General features: G+C 38.0%; 2 protein-coding genes across 3 annotated transcripts; both read left to right on the top strand.

Annotated features, from left to right (window-relative positions):
* Positions 1-1,634: 1,634 nt before the first annotated feature.
* On the top strand, positions 1,635-13,630 carry LOC128380567 (calsenilin-like). 2 transcript variants are annotated; one of them, XM_053340434.1, is made up of 8 exons: positions 1,635-1,806; positions 8,605-8,729; positions 11,545-11,614; positions 11,858-11,928; positions 12,032-12,139; positions 12,226-12,330; positions 13,382-13,444; positions 13,538-13,630. In XM_053340434.1, the coding sequence occupies exons 1-8, from the start codon at positions 1,662-1,664 to the stop codon at positions 13,583-13,585; spliced, it is 735 nt and encodes a 244-aa protein (XP_053196409.1). In that variant the 5' UTR covers positions 1,635-1,661; the 3' UTR covers positions 13,586-13,630. The 2 variants fall into 2 exon arrangements, with proteins under 2 accessions (XP_053196409.1, XP_053196408.1); XM_053340433.1 differs by lacking the exon at positions 1,635-1,806 and adding an exon at positions 6,892-7,048.
* Positions 13,631-15,456: 1,826 nt separating this feature from the next.
* sprn2 (shadow of prion protein 2) lies at positions 15,457-16,632 on the top strand. Its single transcript, XM_053340435.1, has 2 exons — positions 15,457-15,507; positions 16,080-16,632. Exon 2 carries the CDS (start codon positions 16,098-16,100, stop codon positions 16,566-16,568), a length of 471 nt encoding a protein of 156 aa, XP_053196410.1. The 5' UTR covers positions 15,457-15,507; positions 16,080-16,097; the 3' UTR covers positions 16,569-16,632.
* Positions 16,633-17,164: the final 532 nt, after the last annotated feature.

Below are 17,164 nucleotides of genomic sequence, written 5' to 3'. Positions count from 1 at the left end.
GTACTTCTATTTTCTCTGCAAAACCTTTATATTACATCCTCACCAACCTCTGAAAGAAAGCTGTTTTATGTGTACAGCCTGTTTAATGAGCAAGTACTTTTCAGGGACAAAAAACACATAAAAGAGCATAAAGAAGACTTTTATACAAAATAAGATCTCACTGGCGTCAAAGAAAAAAAAGAAGAAAGTAGCTTCAGATAGGACAAATCTAAGAGAATTTCCCCCAAAAAAGAAAGGCTTTAATGAGGTACTGCTGGACAGCACAGTACATTGTACAATAACACTGACAGTGACTATGAGTCAACACATATGGGAGTGAAAAACACAGTCCAATGAAGTGATGACGCCTGAGAAAACAAAATGGAAATTTGAGGATGATGAGTCATCATGATACAAGTATTTCGACTATTTTACAGGCGATGGATTGTGCTGTTAAATGCACTGATGCCAAATATGTAAAGCTTTATAAACAGTGAAATATTAATCTGATTGTAGGTACACTGAATATGTATTCAGTGTGAGATGACAAGATGTTATGTGATCATGAAAATAACAGAATACGAGGGCTTCCATGTCCCTATTCTCAGAAGTGCTTCTATTATAGGAATATTAGATCTTTTCCAGAAAGACTCAACTGAGCACATTAAAGACTTCTTTAAAATGCTTTCATGTTTGTAATAAATAAAAACTGATTGGATTCCTTCCTAACTGCAATGTTGAAAAAATATTTCAATCAACTACATTAAGCTAAATAAATCTTACAAGTCAATGCTTTTTAAGAGATATTAATACCAAGTGAGCAGAGTTTCATTGTCTAAATATTTATTACTGAGGTATTGATCTGTTCATCCCAACTCACTGAGTGTAACTCCTACTGAAGATTCTTTCTGACATTCACGATGTTAAACTGTAAAAGCAGGTGTACTAGTACCAAACGACACCAGACCACCTCATAATGTGGTATATATCATTATGATTTAAGGTGCCTAAAAGGTAGTTATGGCAAGTCATACCAAGGAATATGTGCTTAATTTGGGTTTTACGAACCATTCTGCCGTGTAATATTTTCAGGAACCTCTGCTCTATATCTAACATCCTTTGCTCTATATCTAACATCCTTTGTACTAACCAGTCCAAAGTTGATGTTACTATACATCCAGATGGTAGCTGGTTGGCTGAAATGTGCTTGAGATACCCATTTGAAGATGAGGCAATTTTATTTTCATATAATTTCTGTATTGAGGCCTGTTTCCTAATCTGTTTGCGTCTCCCATTTCCTACAGGAATGTAACATTGGCTCTAAGCCCAACCTGTCACCTCTGTCATTAAATTATCATTAAAAAAAACTTGTTTTTAAAATTATACTATTCAAATCACATATGTCAATACAAATGGCTATACTTGATTCAGATCAAGTATTAAAGGATGAATTTGGCTTATGAGACACACACAACACAAAGCTTGGTGTCACAAATAGAACAAAGTAGGGAGGCGACCTTTGGCCTGAAAGTGACTGAACTTGGGTCAGGTATTACTCCCTGCCTGAGATATGGTCAGCAGGGTGCTCTGGTAGGAACTTTTAAGAGTGTAGAAGCATCATAGCATATAAGATATATTCTGTCTTTCCTCAGGCGAATGACAAGACGGTGGATGGAGGCCTGATGCCTGATGCCAATGGGAAAGATCCGAACCCAGGTGGACAGACAGATGGCTCCAAGTGGCAGAAACCACGGATCACTCGTAAATCTCTGATGAAGTGCTGTCTCGTCAAGTGGATCATAGCCAGCACCACCCAACAAGGGCCAGGTAGAGCCCCATAAAGAGACCCACAAGTGGGCTTACACCCCAGCAATACAGTATAATAAATATCTGCATGATTGTGTGTGACAGCAGAGGGAAGTGGGACACGAAGCAGAGCACAGCAGCGAGATACAGTATGAGATACATGAATTTTAAAGCGTCTGTGCAATCTACCGTATAAATCTGCATTTAAAATTCTATGTTCACGCTCTCCGTTCACCATTAACAGTGCAGACCTCTCTCTTCCCCTAATGCCACTTCATTTCAGCAGCCAATCACTTAGTGAATGGACGAATGCCACTTTCCACTCTTACCTCTCACACTGTTTCATAGACTTACGTTTGATCCGCTATAAATTAATGCCTGCTCTCCCTTTCTTTGTTTTTATGTAATGATTCCCACTGAAGATCTAGTTTCAAACTTAACAATTTAATCAACACAATTCAAAATGTAACTAATCAATTAGAAAATATATGCATCTGGATTACCTTTCACCATGTTTATGGGGCACGTTCTTTAGATGAAGAGCGCAGTGTCTTCCACGGACATGACCCCGTTTTTCTTGCTTTATCTAAATTATTGACATCACCCTTCTGTGCAGACAGTCTGCTGCATACATGCACCTGACAGGCAGGACAGACGTTCATTTCTGCAATCTGTCAACTTGATATCATATACTTGAATTTATTGCAAATACTGTCATGTAATTGTTATATAATAATATAATATTTTACTCAGTTGGTATTTTAATCAGTCTTGGTGACGAATACAGTGAGAAGCGGACGATATCTCGCCTCTGTGGTTTCCAGAAATGACCTGCTGTTGTCATCCAGACTCATTTAATGCTGACTTCTCTCTCTGCCAAGAGACAGATGGACTGCACCTTGGAAAGAACATGGTTGAAAACAGCAACAGAAAAAAATGCTCTGATGGATGATCACCAAGTAACTACAGTTAAAATACAACTCTATATCCCATCCCTAATTTGGACATAATCAAGGAAATGGTGTTGATCTTTAATTATGAAGCATTTAAGTATATCTGCAGCAGGACTCCATTGGACATGACATACTGAATCACTAAAATCATTAACTCAAATACAAAATAATTTCTGACTTCTAATATTTTTTCCTAGCAGGACTGTTAGTCAGGTTTAAGCACATTTCCTCCACTTTATAACAATTTGATCACCATCTACTGGTCTGTAGACATTATAGCACTTGAATGTCTCCTGCACCACCATCTCTTTTCAATAGATGGTGGTCTGCACTCATTTTTATACATGTGCATCTCATCTAGCTCACCTATCATTTCAACAACAAAAAGCATGAAGAAAATAATGTTGGTCTGACAGGGCAGAGTAGAAAGTAGGTTTTCTGGGGGCGGGGGATGTTTTTGGGTTTCCCCCAGCTGGCGGTCCCGGTCCTTGCTCTGGGTGAGCATTCCTATGGAAGCCCAGTGTTCACGTTTAAGGATGATTTTTTGTATTAGGCCCTGCAGTATGAATATCAGGCTGTGCCATATAAACCTACTGGGCCCCATGACAGGTGATGCCATTCTCTATCCATGACATACATACCTTACATACCTTTAAACTGCTTTTAAATCCTACTTCCACCCATTCAAAGAGCAGATATTCAGCAGCTTGACTAGCCTTATACCTAAGCTAAGCTGCAGTGGCTGCCCCAATTCTTCTGAATACAATGGCTCACTCAGTTGACAAACCACCATCACTGTATATGGTGAAATGATAGTTTGTGACCAGTGGAGAGTGCTCACTTTAGCAAGCACACTGGTGCATTGTTGCAGTCTGACCTTGAGTGGCTCACACATCACACTCATTTAGAAGTTCTCAAATCTGTCTTTTACAATTAAAGTCGTCACTCTAAAAAGCGGTTATTTTAATGTCCACTTAGCCGATAACCTATGAACTGTGAGAAACTTGCACAAATATTTGCAGCAGACTGTTCATGTGTGACTGCCTAAAATGTTTTGCTCTGGGCTTATTACCTAATTTGGTGTCAGTAAAAGAAAGAAGGGTATTTATTACTCTGTGTCTGCAACTGTAACAAAGATTAAAGCAAAAAGTCTACATATTTTGGAGGTCAAAATGTACAATAAATCCTTGTTGTGGCAGCTTTTCAGCTTTTTCTCCTGCACATGATTTCCTCTTATTAATTATTATTAATAGAAGAAGGTAATTGGTATGTATTAATGCAGAGACATGTTTGTGCTTTCTGTCGAATCAGCTCTTAAGGAGGGATGAGGCCTCGTTTGACTACTGTACAATAGTTGAAAACAATTTAAATGGCTGTCCCCCTCTCTCAGCTTACAGTTTCTTAGACAGTTAGTTTTAGCTGTGGCTATTAAGAAACAGTGTTTGACATTATAATTAAAAGAAACCTGGACAAAAATTGTACTAAAGGGCAGATGATCTCATTCTGTGTGTTTATGAGGCCTCTGGAAAAAATAATGTCTTGCCAAAAAATGTAATGCTTGCAAGTGAAAGAGGACTAAGAGCCCACTAAGAAAAAGCTCAGAGAAAGCAAAGTTAAGGGTGTTTAATTGTATATCGAGAAGTTGTGTCATCATTTTTGACTGATGGGCTCAGGCTCTTGTGCTGTAATGCTCTCACTACAGTCATTAGAGCCCAACCGTGAGACTGATGGCTGCACTGTCTGCATCTCTGCAGGCTAAAGCAACTGGACTCTTGTCTTTTTTTAATAGAAGAACAGGGATATACCAGCACTTAAGATGCATTAAACACTATAATGTTGCATTATTTTCATGGCAGATGAGTTCCCACATGAGTTCATACATCTTGCATGTTCTCTGGCAAAGTGCAAACAACCCACACTTCAGCAAAAGTATTATATGCAATAGATTGAAAGTATTTTCAGACTTGTATCAGCTGGACAGTCTCATCATCTATGATCTCACTGTTAACAATCTGTTGATTTATAAAAGGCACAGTTAACTAAATCATTTTTTGTAAGGTTATTCCAGTTGTTCCTAAGAAAGACGAGACTGCTGAAGTGATAACTGAGATAACAGCACTCCAAAAACTCAACGGGAACTTAAAGGATAGGTTCACACTTTTTTCAGTCTGTCCTAAAGCAACAGTCAGGTGCCCAAATGAACACTGATACATTTTCTTGCTTTAATGATTCCTTCTTTTCATACTGGCCAGTAAGGGATTCCTTCATAAGGCACTTTCTATGCAAGTAATGAGGGACAAAATCCACAGTCCTCCCTCCTATTTTAAAGTTTTTTTAAGCTAAAATAAAGGTCCAGCTGTCCTAATTATTTAAATCAAGTCGATATCTTTCTAAGTTACTGTATTATTAGTGCCAAACTGCCTCTTTTGTTACAATCCGTCCAGTGCTATTGAACAGCAAAACACTGTGTATCGAAACACAAACAGGGACATTTTTATTAAAAAGACTGTAGCTATGGAAGATATCCACATCATGTGACTCCATTAGATCATATTTTGTCTAGATAAACTTGTAAATACATTATACACAAAATGACAACTTCCCTGCATCAGTTACACTGTAAGCACATTTGCCTGTTGTGTTAAGACAGACTTAAACATTTTGAACCTGAACAATGGCCTCAGTTTACCATTTTACTCCAAATCCTAACAACAAGCCTTCATCAGAGCACCACCACAAGTGTATCCTTTTTCTATTATAGAGGAAAAGCAGTCATCCTCAGTTGCGTAGAGAAGGTAGTAACATCTGTACTACAGTAAACCACAAATTAAAAAACAGATGGTTATTGGAGACATCAAATCCCATTCTGTACCAAAACATCTTAAAGAAGAAATTCTGTGTAGTTCAAATGAACAGTAGACATATAAAGGTAACACTCTTCTTGTGGTAGTAGTTCATTAGTTCTTTCAGTAGCCGTTGCACTGTTGGACATTAATGATGAGTCCATTTGGAGTCTCTAACTTGTATAAACCCTCCCCGGCCATCAAAATGCACTCCTGGCCTGCTTTCTCTCCCTGTTCTAAGACCAATATTTAACCTCTCAACAATTGATTTGCTCTCCACCCCCCTTTCCTGCTTAAACTGAATCCATTATGATGTGCAGAGTCATCAGCTATGAACTATATGCTCATATTCGTCTTCATCACTCTTATAGTATTCCAGCACAGCATACATGCACAGACTCACTCACCCAGACCTGTGAAAATGCATGTTCCACATGTGCTCACAGAACACTGAATACACTGTTATGTGGAGTATTTGGCAGAACACATTATCTCTAAAGTGTGCTGCACACCTTTGCAGCACAGAGGTTTCTACTTCAACTTTACTATTCTTAATTACAATATCATAAACAGAGCTGTTTTTACAGTCACAACAGTCACATTGTATACCAGCTTTGAGTGAAGCTGTCTGATTTATTGACCATGTATCACCGAATGGCACAGTAGACACAAGCAGCGCCACAGAGGGCAGGGCAGGCTCCTTCACTCTAAGTGCTGTTCCCAACCATCAATGGATGTGGATCAATGCTTGGTTTTACAGCTTTGCATCCTTGAAATGACTGAGCAAATAAAGAAAGCTTAGACTGTCAATCAGAGACTATAAGTAAAGAAATTCCTTCAGTAACACACACACACACACATACACACTCTATCTCTCTCCACTGTCCCTCACCAACCTCAAACACACACACACAGAGTGAGAGGAGATGGAGAAAATGGGGGTGGAGCCGCCCCTGGGTTGATGGAGTTGTGGGAGAGATCCTAATATGAACTGGTCAGGACGTGAAATGCAGCAATGGATGGTTTGCAAATGGAGATAGCTTTGCATCATTTGGGGAGATTAATCTACTAATTTCTATACAAGAGCGCATGATGGACTTTTTCTTAAAGGAGGACGCTCTGCAGTCAGTCTGCTAGAGTTTTTTTCTAACCAGTCAGTGGTTTAAGTCAGGGGTTTCATTTAAGTGAATATAACTGCTGATGCCTGTAGAACAAACTGATGGAGGTGGCTGAAGGCCAGACATGATTGGATGCAAAGTGCTCGGTAAAATTCATCAGTTTAGTTGCACATCAGAGAAGCATTTGTTTAAGTTACATTTTTTGAAAAAGGCTTTTGCAGAGGTGATATCTAATGCATGGCAACAATGGGATTGGATGGCATGGAAGCTATTGCCATTGCTGTTGTCATTGGACTCTTTATTGTTGTGCTCAAACAGTTTGGAATTTGGGAGCCTTTGTCACTGGAAGGTAAGACGTAAAGAGATGTTTGAAGAAAATAAACTATGTTGTTGGTTATAAGGGTTTTGTGTTCTCTGTAGCATTGGGATATTAATCCTTAATAAAACTTATTATTATTATTATTATTAGATTTTGTTGAATGTGATAAAATTATGAGTAATTGCATTCTTTTAACTCTCTCACATCCTCTCAAGTTTATCTTAAAACAATACTCACATACTCACATTTTAGCAGTATCTACATTGAAACTGTAGTTGCCCCTCCTCTTCATACTGGCTGTGAGGAGATCACTTCCAAAAACAACTTCAGTGTAAGTGATGGATGATAAAATCCACAGTTCAGCCACATTTTGACCGGAGGCTTCAGCGGTCTGCATTAGACAATCAGACAAATCAATCTCCCAAAGTTGCAGTCTTTTCAGTACAAAAACGTTGTCTTTGTGTTACCCCATTGAGCTGCAGGGTAACACAGAGAGGAAAGACTGAGACTTTGTTTTAATGTACATATGTGAGTTTTGTTGTAAGATACTTGGACAAAATGTGAACATATCCTATAATAGTGTGTATTTACAGTGTTGGTGAATTGGTAAATAGTTTTTAAGCTAATTTTAACCGTGAACTGTGAATTTTCTTCTTTCTTTCTCTCACCTCTTCACTCTACTTTTTTTTTCTTGTAAAGATGGTGAGTAGCTCCAGTGGTATTTCCCCCTCCACAGCTTTCTCTGCAAACTTCTTCCCCCTAATTTTTTTATTTAACTGACTTTGCCAGTTTAGTCTCATCGCCTGACATAATAAACCTTTTTTTTCATGGTGGACATTTAGACTGGCCAAGAACAGGTGTAACTAACAAGATCAATTATTGCTGCATAATTGATCATTAGTGACACCTGTTCTTTTATGGCAAGTCAAATGCTGTGTTTGAAATCACTACAGCTGTCAGCAACTGCAGAAAAATAGAATTATTCATAACTAGAGTCACTAATCTCTCTCTGTTTTATAGGGAATTGTGAATAAGTGACAGAGTAAGTGGAGTGAAAGTGTCCACAGTGAAAAGATGTTTTGTCGTTAAACTGCTCTCACTCACTAGTTATCCCACACTGTATCTGCTTATTTCCTCTAACCACCCTAATTTCTTTGCATCACTATGTCTCAAAGCTATGTGTTCTGCTGACCCATAATTTGACCACCTTTCTGCGAATTAATTGCTGCTGTTTTATCTTCTTTTATTACTTTTTATCCAATTCTGTACATTCTTCTCACCCTCTTTTACCTTCTACCCATTCCCTTGTCTCACCTTTCCTTCTGAAACCTCTCATTTTTGTTTTTCAATTTTACATTTTGTTTTTCTTTTAAAGATGGTGAGCATTTTGAGTTATGTCCAGTATCTTTTTTTTTTTTTTGCCTCCCATCTATTTGGGTTTCTAGATTTTTCAACTCCTTCCGTACCCTACCTTCCTTCCTTCCTTTTTTCTTTCTTTCTTGTCTTACCACTATTTCCTCCTGGTTTTTTCTTCCTTCCCTCTGTTTCCTACCTCCCCCATTTTCTGTGTTTCCTTCCTCTGGCAGACAGCTGTGACAATGACCTCGAATTATCCATGGTGCGCCACCAACCTGAGGGCCTCGATCAGCTCCAAGCCCAGACTCAGTTCACCAGGAAGGAGCTTCAGTCGCTTTACAGAGGTTTCAAAAATGTAAGAGAACAATCAGCACAGTCAGGGGTAAAGATTATTACACAGATTGTAATGGTGACTTAGGGGTGCAGTTCAGAATGAGCAATTATTAAAGAATATGTTTCAGGGTCAATTTACAGTTTCTTCAACTAAATATACACAACATGACAAAAATATGGGTACATGTGGAAAAGGTATGTTGATATTACACATTGATATGTATGTACTTGTTAAACCTCTCAGTCCAAAGCCTGCATAAACATGCTGCTATAATAGCCTTGGCTCTTCCACATCATTTTGGAACCTGGCTATATAAATTTCAGTCGATGTTCCAGTTCATCCGGTTCCAGTCATCATTTTTCTTTTTTTAATTAGTGTAAGATAAAGTAATAAAGATAGAAGAGACAGGGGGAGACAAAAGATAGTAAAATATAAAATGAGTATAGCAGATAGAAATGATGTGGATAATGTGACAGATATCAACAACAACTGCATTCACAACATCTATCAACACTGAGTTTTGGGTTAGTTTGGGAATATGGGTTTTATAAGACTCCAGTTGAGGGTGTAAGTAATTATACAGTATGTTTTACTTTGTGTAAAGACATATGTTTGTAGAAAGACAGTGAGAAGATGCTGATGTATATAATCTGAGTGTGCACAGATATGAGGTAAAAACATTTCTTTATGGACCTCGTTTTGTTCTTCCAAAAACTGTTGCCACAGAGTTGGAGGCACACTGTTGTCTAAAACTGTGCCTCCCAACATTGTAGTGATAGTATTTATATAGGTTCTACAACTATTCTACTCTTTCTCAGTCTGTTTTTTTTAGTATATTTTAGATCAGGGATTTTCAAAGTCTGACAATTTGTACCTCCCCTCAGACAAAGCTTAGATGTCTGAAACTGATTTAGTAATTCACACAGGAAGAAAGCAAAGATTAGATGAGAAGATGTTTTTTTCATCCTGTTAACCATCTTGTGACCTCTCCGGTTTGTGTTGTGTAAACCCAGGTTGGAAACTACCCCAGATAGCAAAATTGCTGTGGCCCAGATGCGACCCACCCCTGACACTTTCAGCACTTTTATCCAGCCCAACATACCACATGAAATTATGGCATTTGGACAGTTCACTCCTGTGTCCTAGATCTAGGCCACAAGCAAGCCATAGCAATGCTGTATGTCAACCAAGAAAAACCAGATAAACCAGAACTGGCCAACATCCTGAATACACATAGAGCACTGCATATTTACCAAAAAAGGCCCACATTTGATCTGGGATATTTGGGCCATATTTGCTATGTTACATGTGGCTATTTCAGGCACATTTTGTGCGGGTCAAGAAAAAGGCCAGCAGTGCCACTTCATAGCCTAAAGTGGACACATGCCGTTGGTCATATAATGTATATTAGCCATATGATTGCCTTTGTTGTTTAATATTTTGTGTCCTGCCAACACCAGCATGCACATGCATGGGCCTGACACATATTTTGGTCGTGACTGCTGAGGGCGGTAATGCATATTGAATTAATGACTGTAAGATGCCATTAAAGGTAGCAAACTGCTCTTAAAGAACCACAAGCTAATGTAAATAAAGCTGGCTTTGCAATTGTTTATGGGGTTTGTGAAAAGATAATGAGTTGTGGTGAGAGAAGCAAAGTGTAAGCAAAAATGTTTGAAATGACATTTCCACAAAGTACCTTTAAGTAATCAAACAGACATGTTTCAGAGCATTTTGACATGTCTTAGCAGGAAAAGCACAGGTGTAATTAGCAACATTTATGATGGCTGAAATTCATTTGGTTTTGTCACCTGCAGGGTTCTGATGCTTCACTGACACACTGAAGAGAGCCATCGTTAATGTCATTAGCGCCACCTTAGTTTTTCCTGGTGGTCAAACCGTCTGCTGTGAAACTAAGTTTATTTAGCAGCATGTTCCAGTGAAATCAGCTGCTCCAGTTTTTGGTTGTTTTTATTTATTTATTATTAAATAAAAAACTAATTTAAATTTTACATGTAGGCTGTATTCACAAAGAAACACACCTGTGCTCTGTCCCAGTTCCATACTACATACCAACTGAAAACAGTATGTAATTATTGTAGTATACTATTTTTCAGTTAGTATCCAAAACTTTACCATACAAAAAACAACAGTTTGGGAAAATAGCATACATCAACCACTTACTCAAAAGTGCTTTTAGTCATGCATTCTGCCTTTTTATTGAGTGTACCTAATTTTGTTTAATGTCCAACATGACCTGCAAGACAACGCCTGCTTTGAATGAGTATGTAAAATAGCCTGTGATTCCATTTTGGGCATTTTAAGTTTTCAATATCTCTGGTTTGCTTTTCTCCCTAGTGTTGTTGTAGTACTGTTCTTTGCATCACATGTATGGATTTAAGTATGTAAGAAATTGCAGCCTGTAAATGCACACCATTAGCCTATCTGTTACTGATACTGACTACTCTGAAGGAGCTGTATTCAGAGGAATAATAAAAAGCACAGAAGGCCTCAGTCATGATTACCCCATGCAGTTAAAGCAGTTTTTTGATATCATGATCTTGTTGCCCTCTAGTGGTCTTAGTCCTGCACCACATGATATTAACTTTAACATGCTACTGCAAAAAGTGTACCAGTGTAGCTTTGGACACAAATGTAAACCAAGGTCTTCATTTTGCAAATTTGTCAAAAGTTCACATATTTAATCTCTGATACAGTTTTCAAAATCTAAAATGACTAATTATATGTTTTGACAACAGCTGTGGTAATTAATTGTATACTCTAGTATACTCTAGATACCGAAATTCCAGTGAATGTTTGTTTGTTCTTTTAATAGGAATGTCCCAGTGGATTAGTGGATGAGGAAACTTTCAAGGTCATTTACTCACAGTTCTTCCCTCAAGGAGGTACAGTATGTAACACATAACACAAACTCTGATGTGTCTGAATAATCAGTATTAAGTTGACTAATCCATATCAAAACTAATAGCTTGTGTGGACTGAAAAACAGGACAAAATATCATACATTTGTAAGACAAGCAAAGTCAGTCATGACTCTCAGTGTAAAATAAATAATCTAGTTTTATAAGTGTGTTGCAATTAATCAAAGCCAATTAATTACCAATCCTGCACATATTGTGTGTTTTCAGATGCAACCATGTATGCACATTTCCTGTTCAATGCATTTGACATGGACAGAAGTGGCTCCATCCGTTTTGAAGTGAGTTCTTCAGGGTCTGAAGTCCTGTGGTCAGTTTTAGTTTTAAAGACAATGATTGTCATTTAAGGAAAGCTAATGATTGAACTTTTGCTTACTTTTACAGGACTTTGTGTTAGGATTGTCTGTGTTGCTTAGAGGCTCAGTTACAGAGAAACTTCGATGGGCATTCAATCTATATGACATCAACAAGGATGGCTACATTACTAAAGAGGTGTGGTCAACAAACAACACTGAAACAAAATCTATAGCAGTTTCATGATTTCTGCAGGTAATGTACGTCTTACTGGTTTCCTGCAGGAAATGTTGGCAATAATGACGTCCATTTATGACATGATGGGAAGGTGTACTTCACCGAGTGTACGGGAAGATTCCCCCTTTGAACATGTGGAGAAATTCTTCCAGGTACGCTACCTCTGAATCAACTCAGTCTAATCCTGGTATTTTAATAAAATATTACATTCAGATATTGTTCTGGTCCAAAACCAAAGTGTACACTGAAAAAAATTTACATCAGAATACGTAAAAATGTACCCAGTAGTCTTTGGTGAGCTCCTCTGCAGACTCTCTGAGGAACTCCATCAAGCAGCGAATGATGGCATCTCATCTACCTTTGTCTACCTTCAGGGTCAGGTTTGCTAGCTAGTATGTACAGTAATGAGCTAGCCGGCTAACCAAACACTGACTTCAGCTGACAAACAGTATCGTGAAAATGTTGATAAAACACATAAACATACTCAACGACTGAGGGAGCAAGCCATTGTCATCCTGGTTCAGGTCCTGATCTGTGTCAGTCTGACTCTCAAAGTAACGAGCGCAAATTCACTGTGACGTCACCAAAGGTCAACTTCCATCGCTCAAGTATATATATATTTTTATTATTACTAAAATGAAGATTCCAAAATACATATGAATACCAAGTTACGCATTAAATAAAAGGTGTCAATTTTAAGTAAAAACACTGAAATAGTAATTTCTTGTAGAATCTACATTTGTGATTGAAGTAATATTTAGTGGGCCAAAAAAAAACATTTTTTTCAGTGTATGTCATTGTACCTGGTGGACTGTAATATTTTGACACCATCTCTCTCAGGAATTTAAACTGAACAAGAACAAGTTGAATCAAACCCAACTGAAATGCACAAGCTAAGAAACGTACCTGTAAGTTGCATAACACCTGTCATTTTAACATGTGCAAATGTGTCAGTGTTAGTTTAATAGTTCAACTAGTAACAATGTTACCGGTATTTGCAAGTCTGGTGACAGCAGCGGACAAAGGTCAAAAACTTCTCAACCGTGCATCACTACCTCACATTCACATGTGTCCATCTGAATCTCCTGATTTTCATATCCAACACCTTTTTTTCAATTTTCAAAAAAAAACCCAAAAACCTAAGACCTAAAACTTCCACTAGACTCTCCACTCTTTCCCTCTCTAATGTCTGACCTTTTTCAGAAAATGGATCGGAACAGAGATGGAGTGGTGACAATCGATGAATTCATAGAAACCTGCCAGAAGGTAAACCCATCATCAAAATCAACATTTTTAGCACACGTTCCGTTCATTGACCTGACCACATTTCTGCTTTTATCTGTTTTCTTTTCTCAACAGGATGAAAGTATAATGTCTTCCATGCAGCTCTTCGAGAATGTCATCTAAGTTTCCGTAGAAGGAAGTGGATCAGTAATGCCGCTTAGTGCTTCCAGTTGCAATCTTCTCTGCCTCAAATAACTTCATTCATTCTGAAAGTTAAAAACTGGGTCATGCAACAATTACTTTACCAGTTAAACTAGACTATGCCGACAAATGTGCAGCACTCATTAAAATCACTTAAAGAAAAAATGTTTCCTTGCATGACGGTTTTATTTTTGCACATGAAGGAAATATGGAAAAATGTGGGTAAAAGATGAGCATGAATGTTTCCCCAACATTTAAAAGCATGTGATGCAAACCACATTGAACACAAACATGGAGGTTTTATGGTTGACCACTTTGAAACCTGGGGCATAAGTGGGATGATACTTTGTTACTGTATTATACTGTAAAGAAATAATTGTTTCTAAATTCTTCAGATTTTTTGTGTAAACATGATACCCAGTCATTGTCATGCCGACCTGCTAAAATAAAAATCTACCTTCACTTCCTGAATCCCTTTTATTTTACATCCTTATTTACCCACAGAGATGAATAGTAAATCTGAAATAAAATTATGTAAATGTGCTGCCTTCGACAAGTCCATTTTTATATTTTTTGTATCTTGCACCCTGTTTTTGCTGTGTTGAGTGGAGAAATAAATATTTAGATCATTTATTTAGTAAAAGTACCAATACAGTGATGTAAAAATACTCTATTACAAGCAAAAGTGCTGCATGGAAAATTCTACTTAAGTAAAAGTACATTAGTAAAGCAGCAAAATGTACCTAAATTAAAGTAAACATACTCATTTCGTCCCCCTGACTGATATATTATTATGAATGACATCATTAGATTAATAATACTGTATAAGTATATATATAACTATATATACTATATAAGTATCAGTGAGTAAGCAGCACCTTACTGTTGTAGCTGCTGGAGGTAGCATTCTAAAGACAAAAAGTGCACTTGAGTAAATGTACTTCTCAAATGTATGTGTCTGGGAAGTCCTCTTTCAGACTATAAATAATGATGACACCATGAAATTGATCAAATATAGCAAATGACTGCATCAATTGTGTACTGTAGAGCAGAAAGTTCTATGCAGTTTAACTGAACAAAACTACAGTTGTCCAAAGCGATGCGCACAAGGGGATCCTCTAAACCCATGACACAAAGCAAAGATTCATAGTTATGTGATGTTGTTGCCTGGGGGAATTTTTCCCAAATTTTTAGGATGTGAGTAGTCTCATATTTTTGAACAATCATCTCTCTTTATTATATTTCTTGTTACTGTGATCATTCATTTAATTTTGTGCATAAAGCATTCAGTTGAATGTTCTTCCTTTGTTCTGTGTGATGAATCATAGCACAGGCATGTCCTTCATATTGAGAAATATATACTTATTTCTCTGTCCCAAATTTCTCACTGTGTTGTAGGTACACTAACAGCACATAAGTAAGGAACAAAACATGGCATCAATACTTTTTTTTCAAAGTAGCACTCAACACTGAGGATTTACAAAATATTGTCACGTTGTGTAATGAGTTCAGGTAAAAAGGTAAAAAAGAAGGGAGTGCATAATAGTGAATAATAAGAGTATAACAGGGAAAACACAGTACAAAAGTCAGTTCAGTACTTTGGCAACTAGTATCTACTTGCCTCTGCATTTGCTGGATAATGGGAGAAATCCAGTTGTCACAACTGTATGAGAAATGCCACCATCAGCAGAAATCATTCAACCTGTACGATATTATTGATCTAGAACCAATGGCAAAGCATGGTTTGTTTTTGGGGAGGGGCTCTGCTGGCTCTTTTTGTGTGAACGTTGGTATTGAATTGATACTGAAAACCAACATGCTGCTCTGCTGCACTGTACAGTAAATGGTTTGAGAAAGGACTGCCGCTCCAGCATCACAACCTCTCTGTGTGACCAGGCAGAAAGGTAACAAATCTCTTACATTAAACTGTAATATTTGTTTTATTCTATGTTATTAAATGCAAGATGGTTTATGTCATATCAACAATCAAATCTTTTATCTTTTTACCTGTGTAACTGAACAAATAACCTCTTTACAATGACGTCCATACACCTGCATATGTATGTATGTTTGATACTACATTATTAATATGTTTTGTAGCAGGCTATGGAAATGTATATTGCATATTAGAGTCAGGAAAAACAGCTCATCATCATGAAAGGGAGAGAAATGCATCACACACATAATGACCAGCTAATCCCAGTGTTGACAGAGAATGTGGATCGTTCCAGGCCTCTGTTGTGTTTGTGCTGGAGAGCATGTGACTTTGGATGTGCATTGAGCAAAATCAAAAGCTTTAATGCCAGTTTGAATGGCTGCCAACAGGTTTGAAAGACCTGTCGCTGTCTGTTGAATAAGTATACCGTGCTAAAATAAAGCCCTTTCTATTATATATCTGCTATTATCCACTCTTGTATCTAAAGTTAACGTGTTCAGGTTATTTAGCGTCTGCCTTGATGTTGATGTGTTTTTGCAGGGCAGAGAAACTCCAATAATGACTGGCCAGCAGAAGCTTTTGTCACTGTGGCTTTGGCTGTTGCTTATGGTAGCTCTGTGCCCAGGTGCACAGTACGCATACAGTAAACGTGGAGGTTTCTTCAAGAGTGGAAAAGACAAAAAAAGTGACAGCAAAGAAGCACCTCCCTCTCAGAGTCGTGGCTTGTCCAAGAATGGCTTAAAATGGGCAGGAGCAGCAGCGGCGGGCATGCTTGGAGGCACAGGAACTGGATATGGGCTAGGCTTCCTTGGTAAACCAAAATATGGATCTAAGAGTCATCATGGCCACAAGACTTCCTCCTCTGAGGGAGATCAACGGGTTTACTACCAGGAAAACCAACGATATCACAACCAGTCTCGCTGGAGAGCCTATGTTAAATCAGGTGCACCTGCTCCCATGAGTAACATCTTTCTCACTCTTGGATATGCCGTGCCTCTCCTCATCGCAGCATGGATGCGGGTGATTTAATCTGACCTCTTACCACAAAGAAAACTATCAATTACAGATGCTGATGGTGAAAATGCAAACCAAATAAAAGCTACTTTAAATGAATTATCCTTCTGTCCTTTATTGACTAATAAACGATACGTTTGTCCAAGTATTATTAAAGTCACTGCCACTAGCAGAACATAGACAAATCTCTGATTGGACTGTCAATCAGAGATTGACTGGGGATCAAGTTTATTTTCATCTGTCAATTGGGAGTCTGGCAGTGTTAAAGGAGTGCATGCTACCATGTGGTAACCCTAACCCTAACCCATATTATGGTATTTTTTTTAATATATTTTTTCGGGCTTTTTTTGCCTTTAATGTACAGGACAGTGGAGATAGACAGGAAACAGGAGGCAGAGAGAGGGGGAATGACACGCAGGGTAAGACCGCTCAGCTCAGGATTTGAACCAGGATCACCTGCAATGAGGACTATAGCCTCAACACATGGGGCGGGTGCTCTACCCGCTGAGCTATGCTCAACCATTATGGTATTATTTATGGGACTTGGGGGCCTTTAGCAATCACGTGGCTACATTCTACATTAACAAGACTATAGTTTACAGCCAACATGC

The sequence above is a fragment of the Scomber japonicus genome, chromosome 19 (assembly GCF_027409825.1).
Source record: "Scomber japonicus isolate fScoJap1 chromosome 19, fScoJap1.pri, whole genome shotgun sequence".
In the NCBI taxonomy this organism is placed as follows: domain Eukaryota; kingdom Metazoa; phylum Chordata; class Actinopteri; order Scombriformes; family Scombridae; genus Scomber; species Scomber japonicus.
Note: the sequence above shows the minus strand (reverse complement) of the source record. Positions and strands in the feature narration are given on the sequence as shown.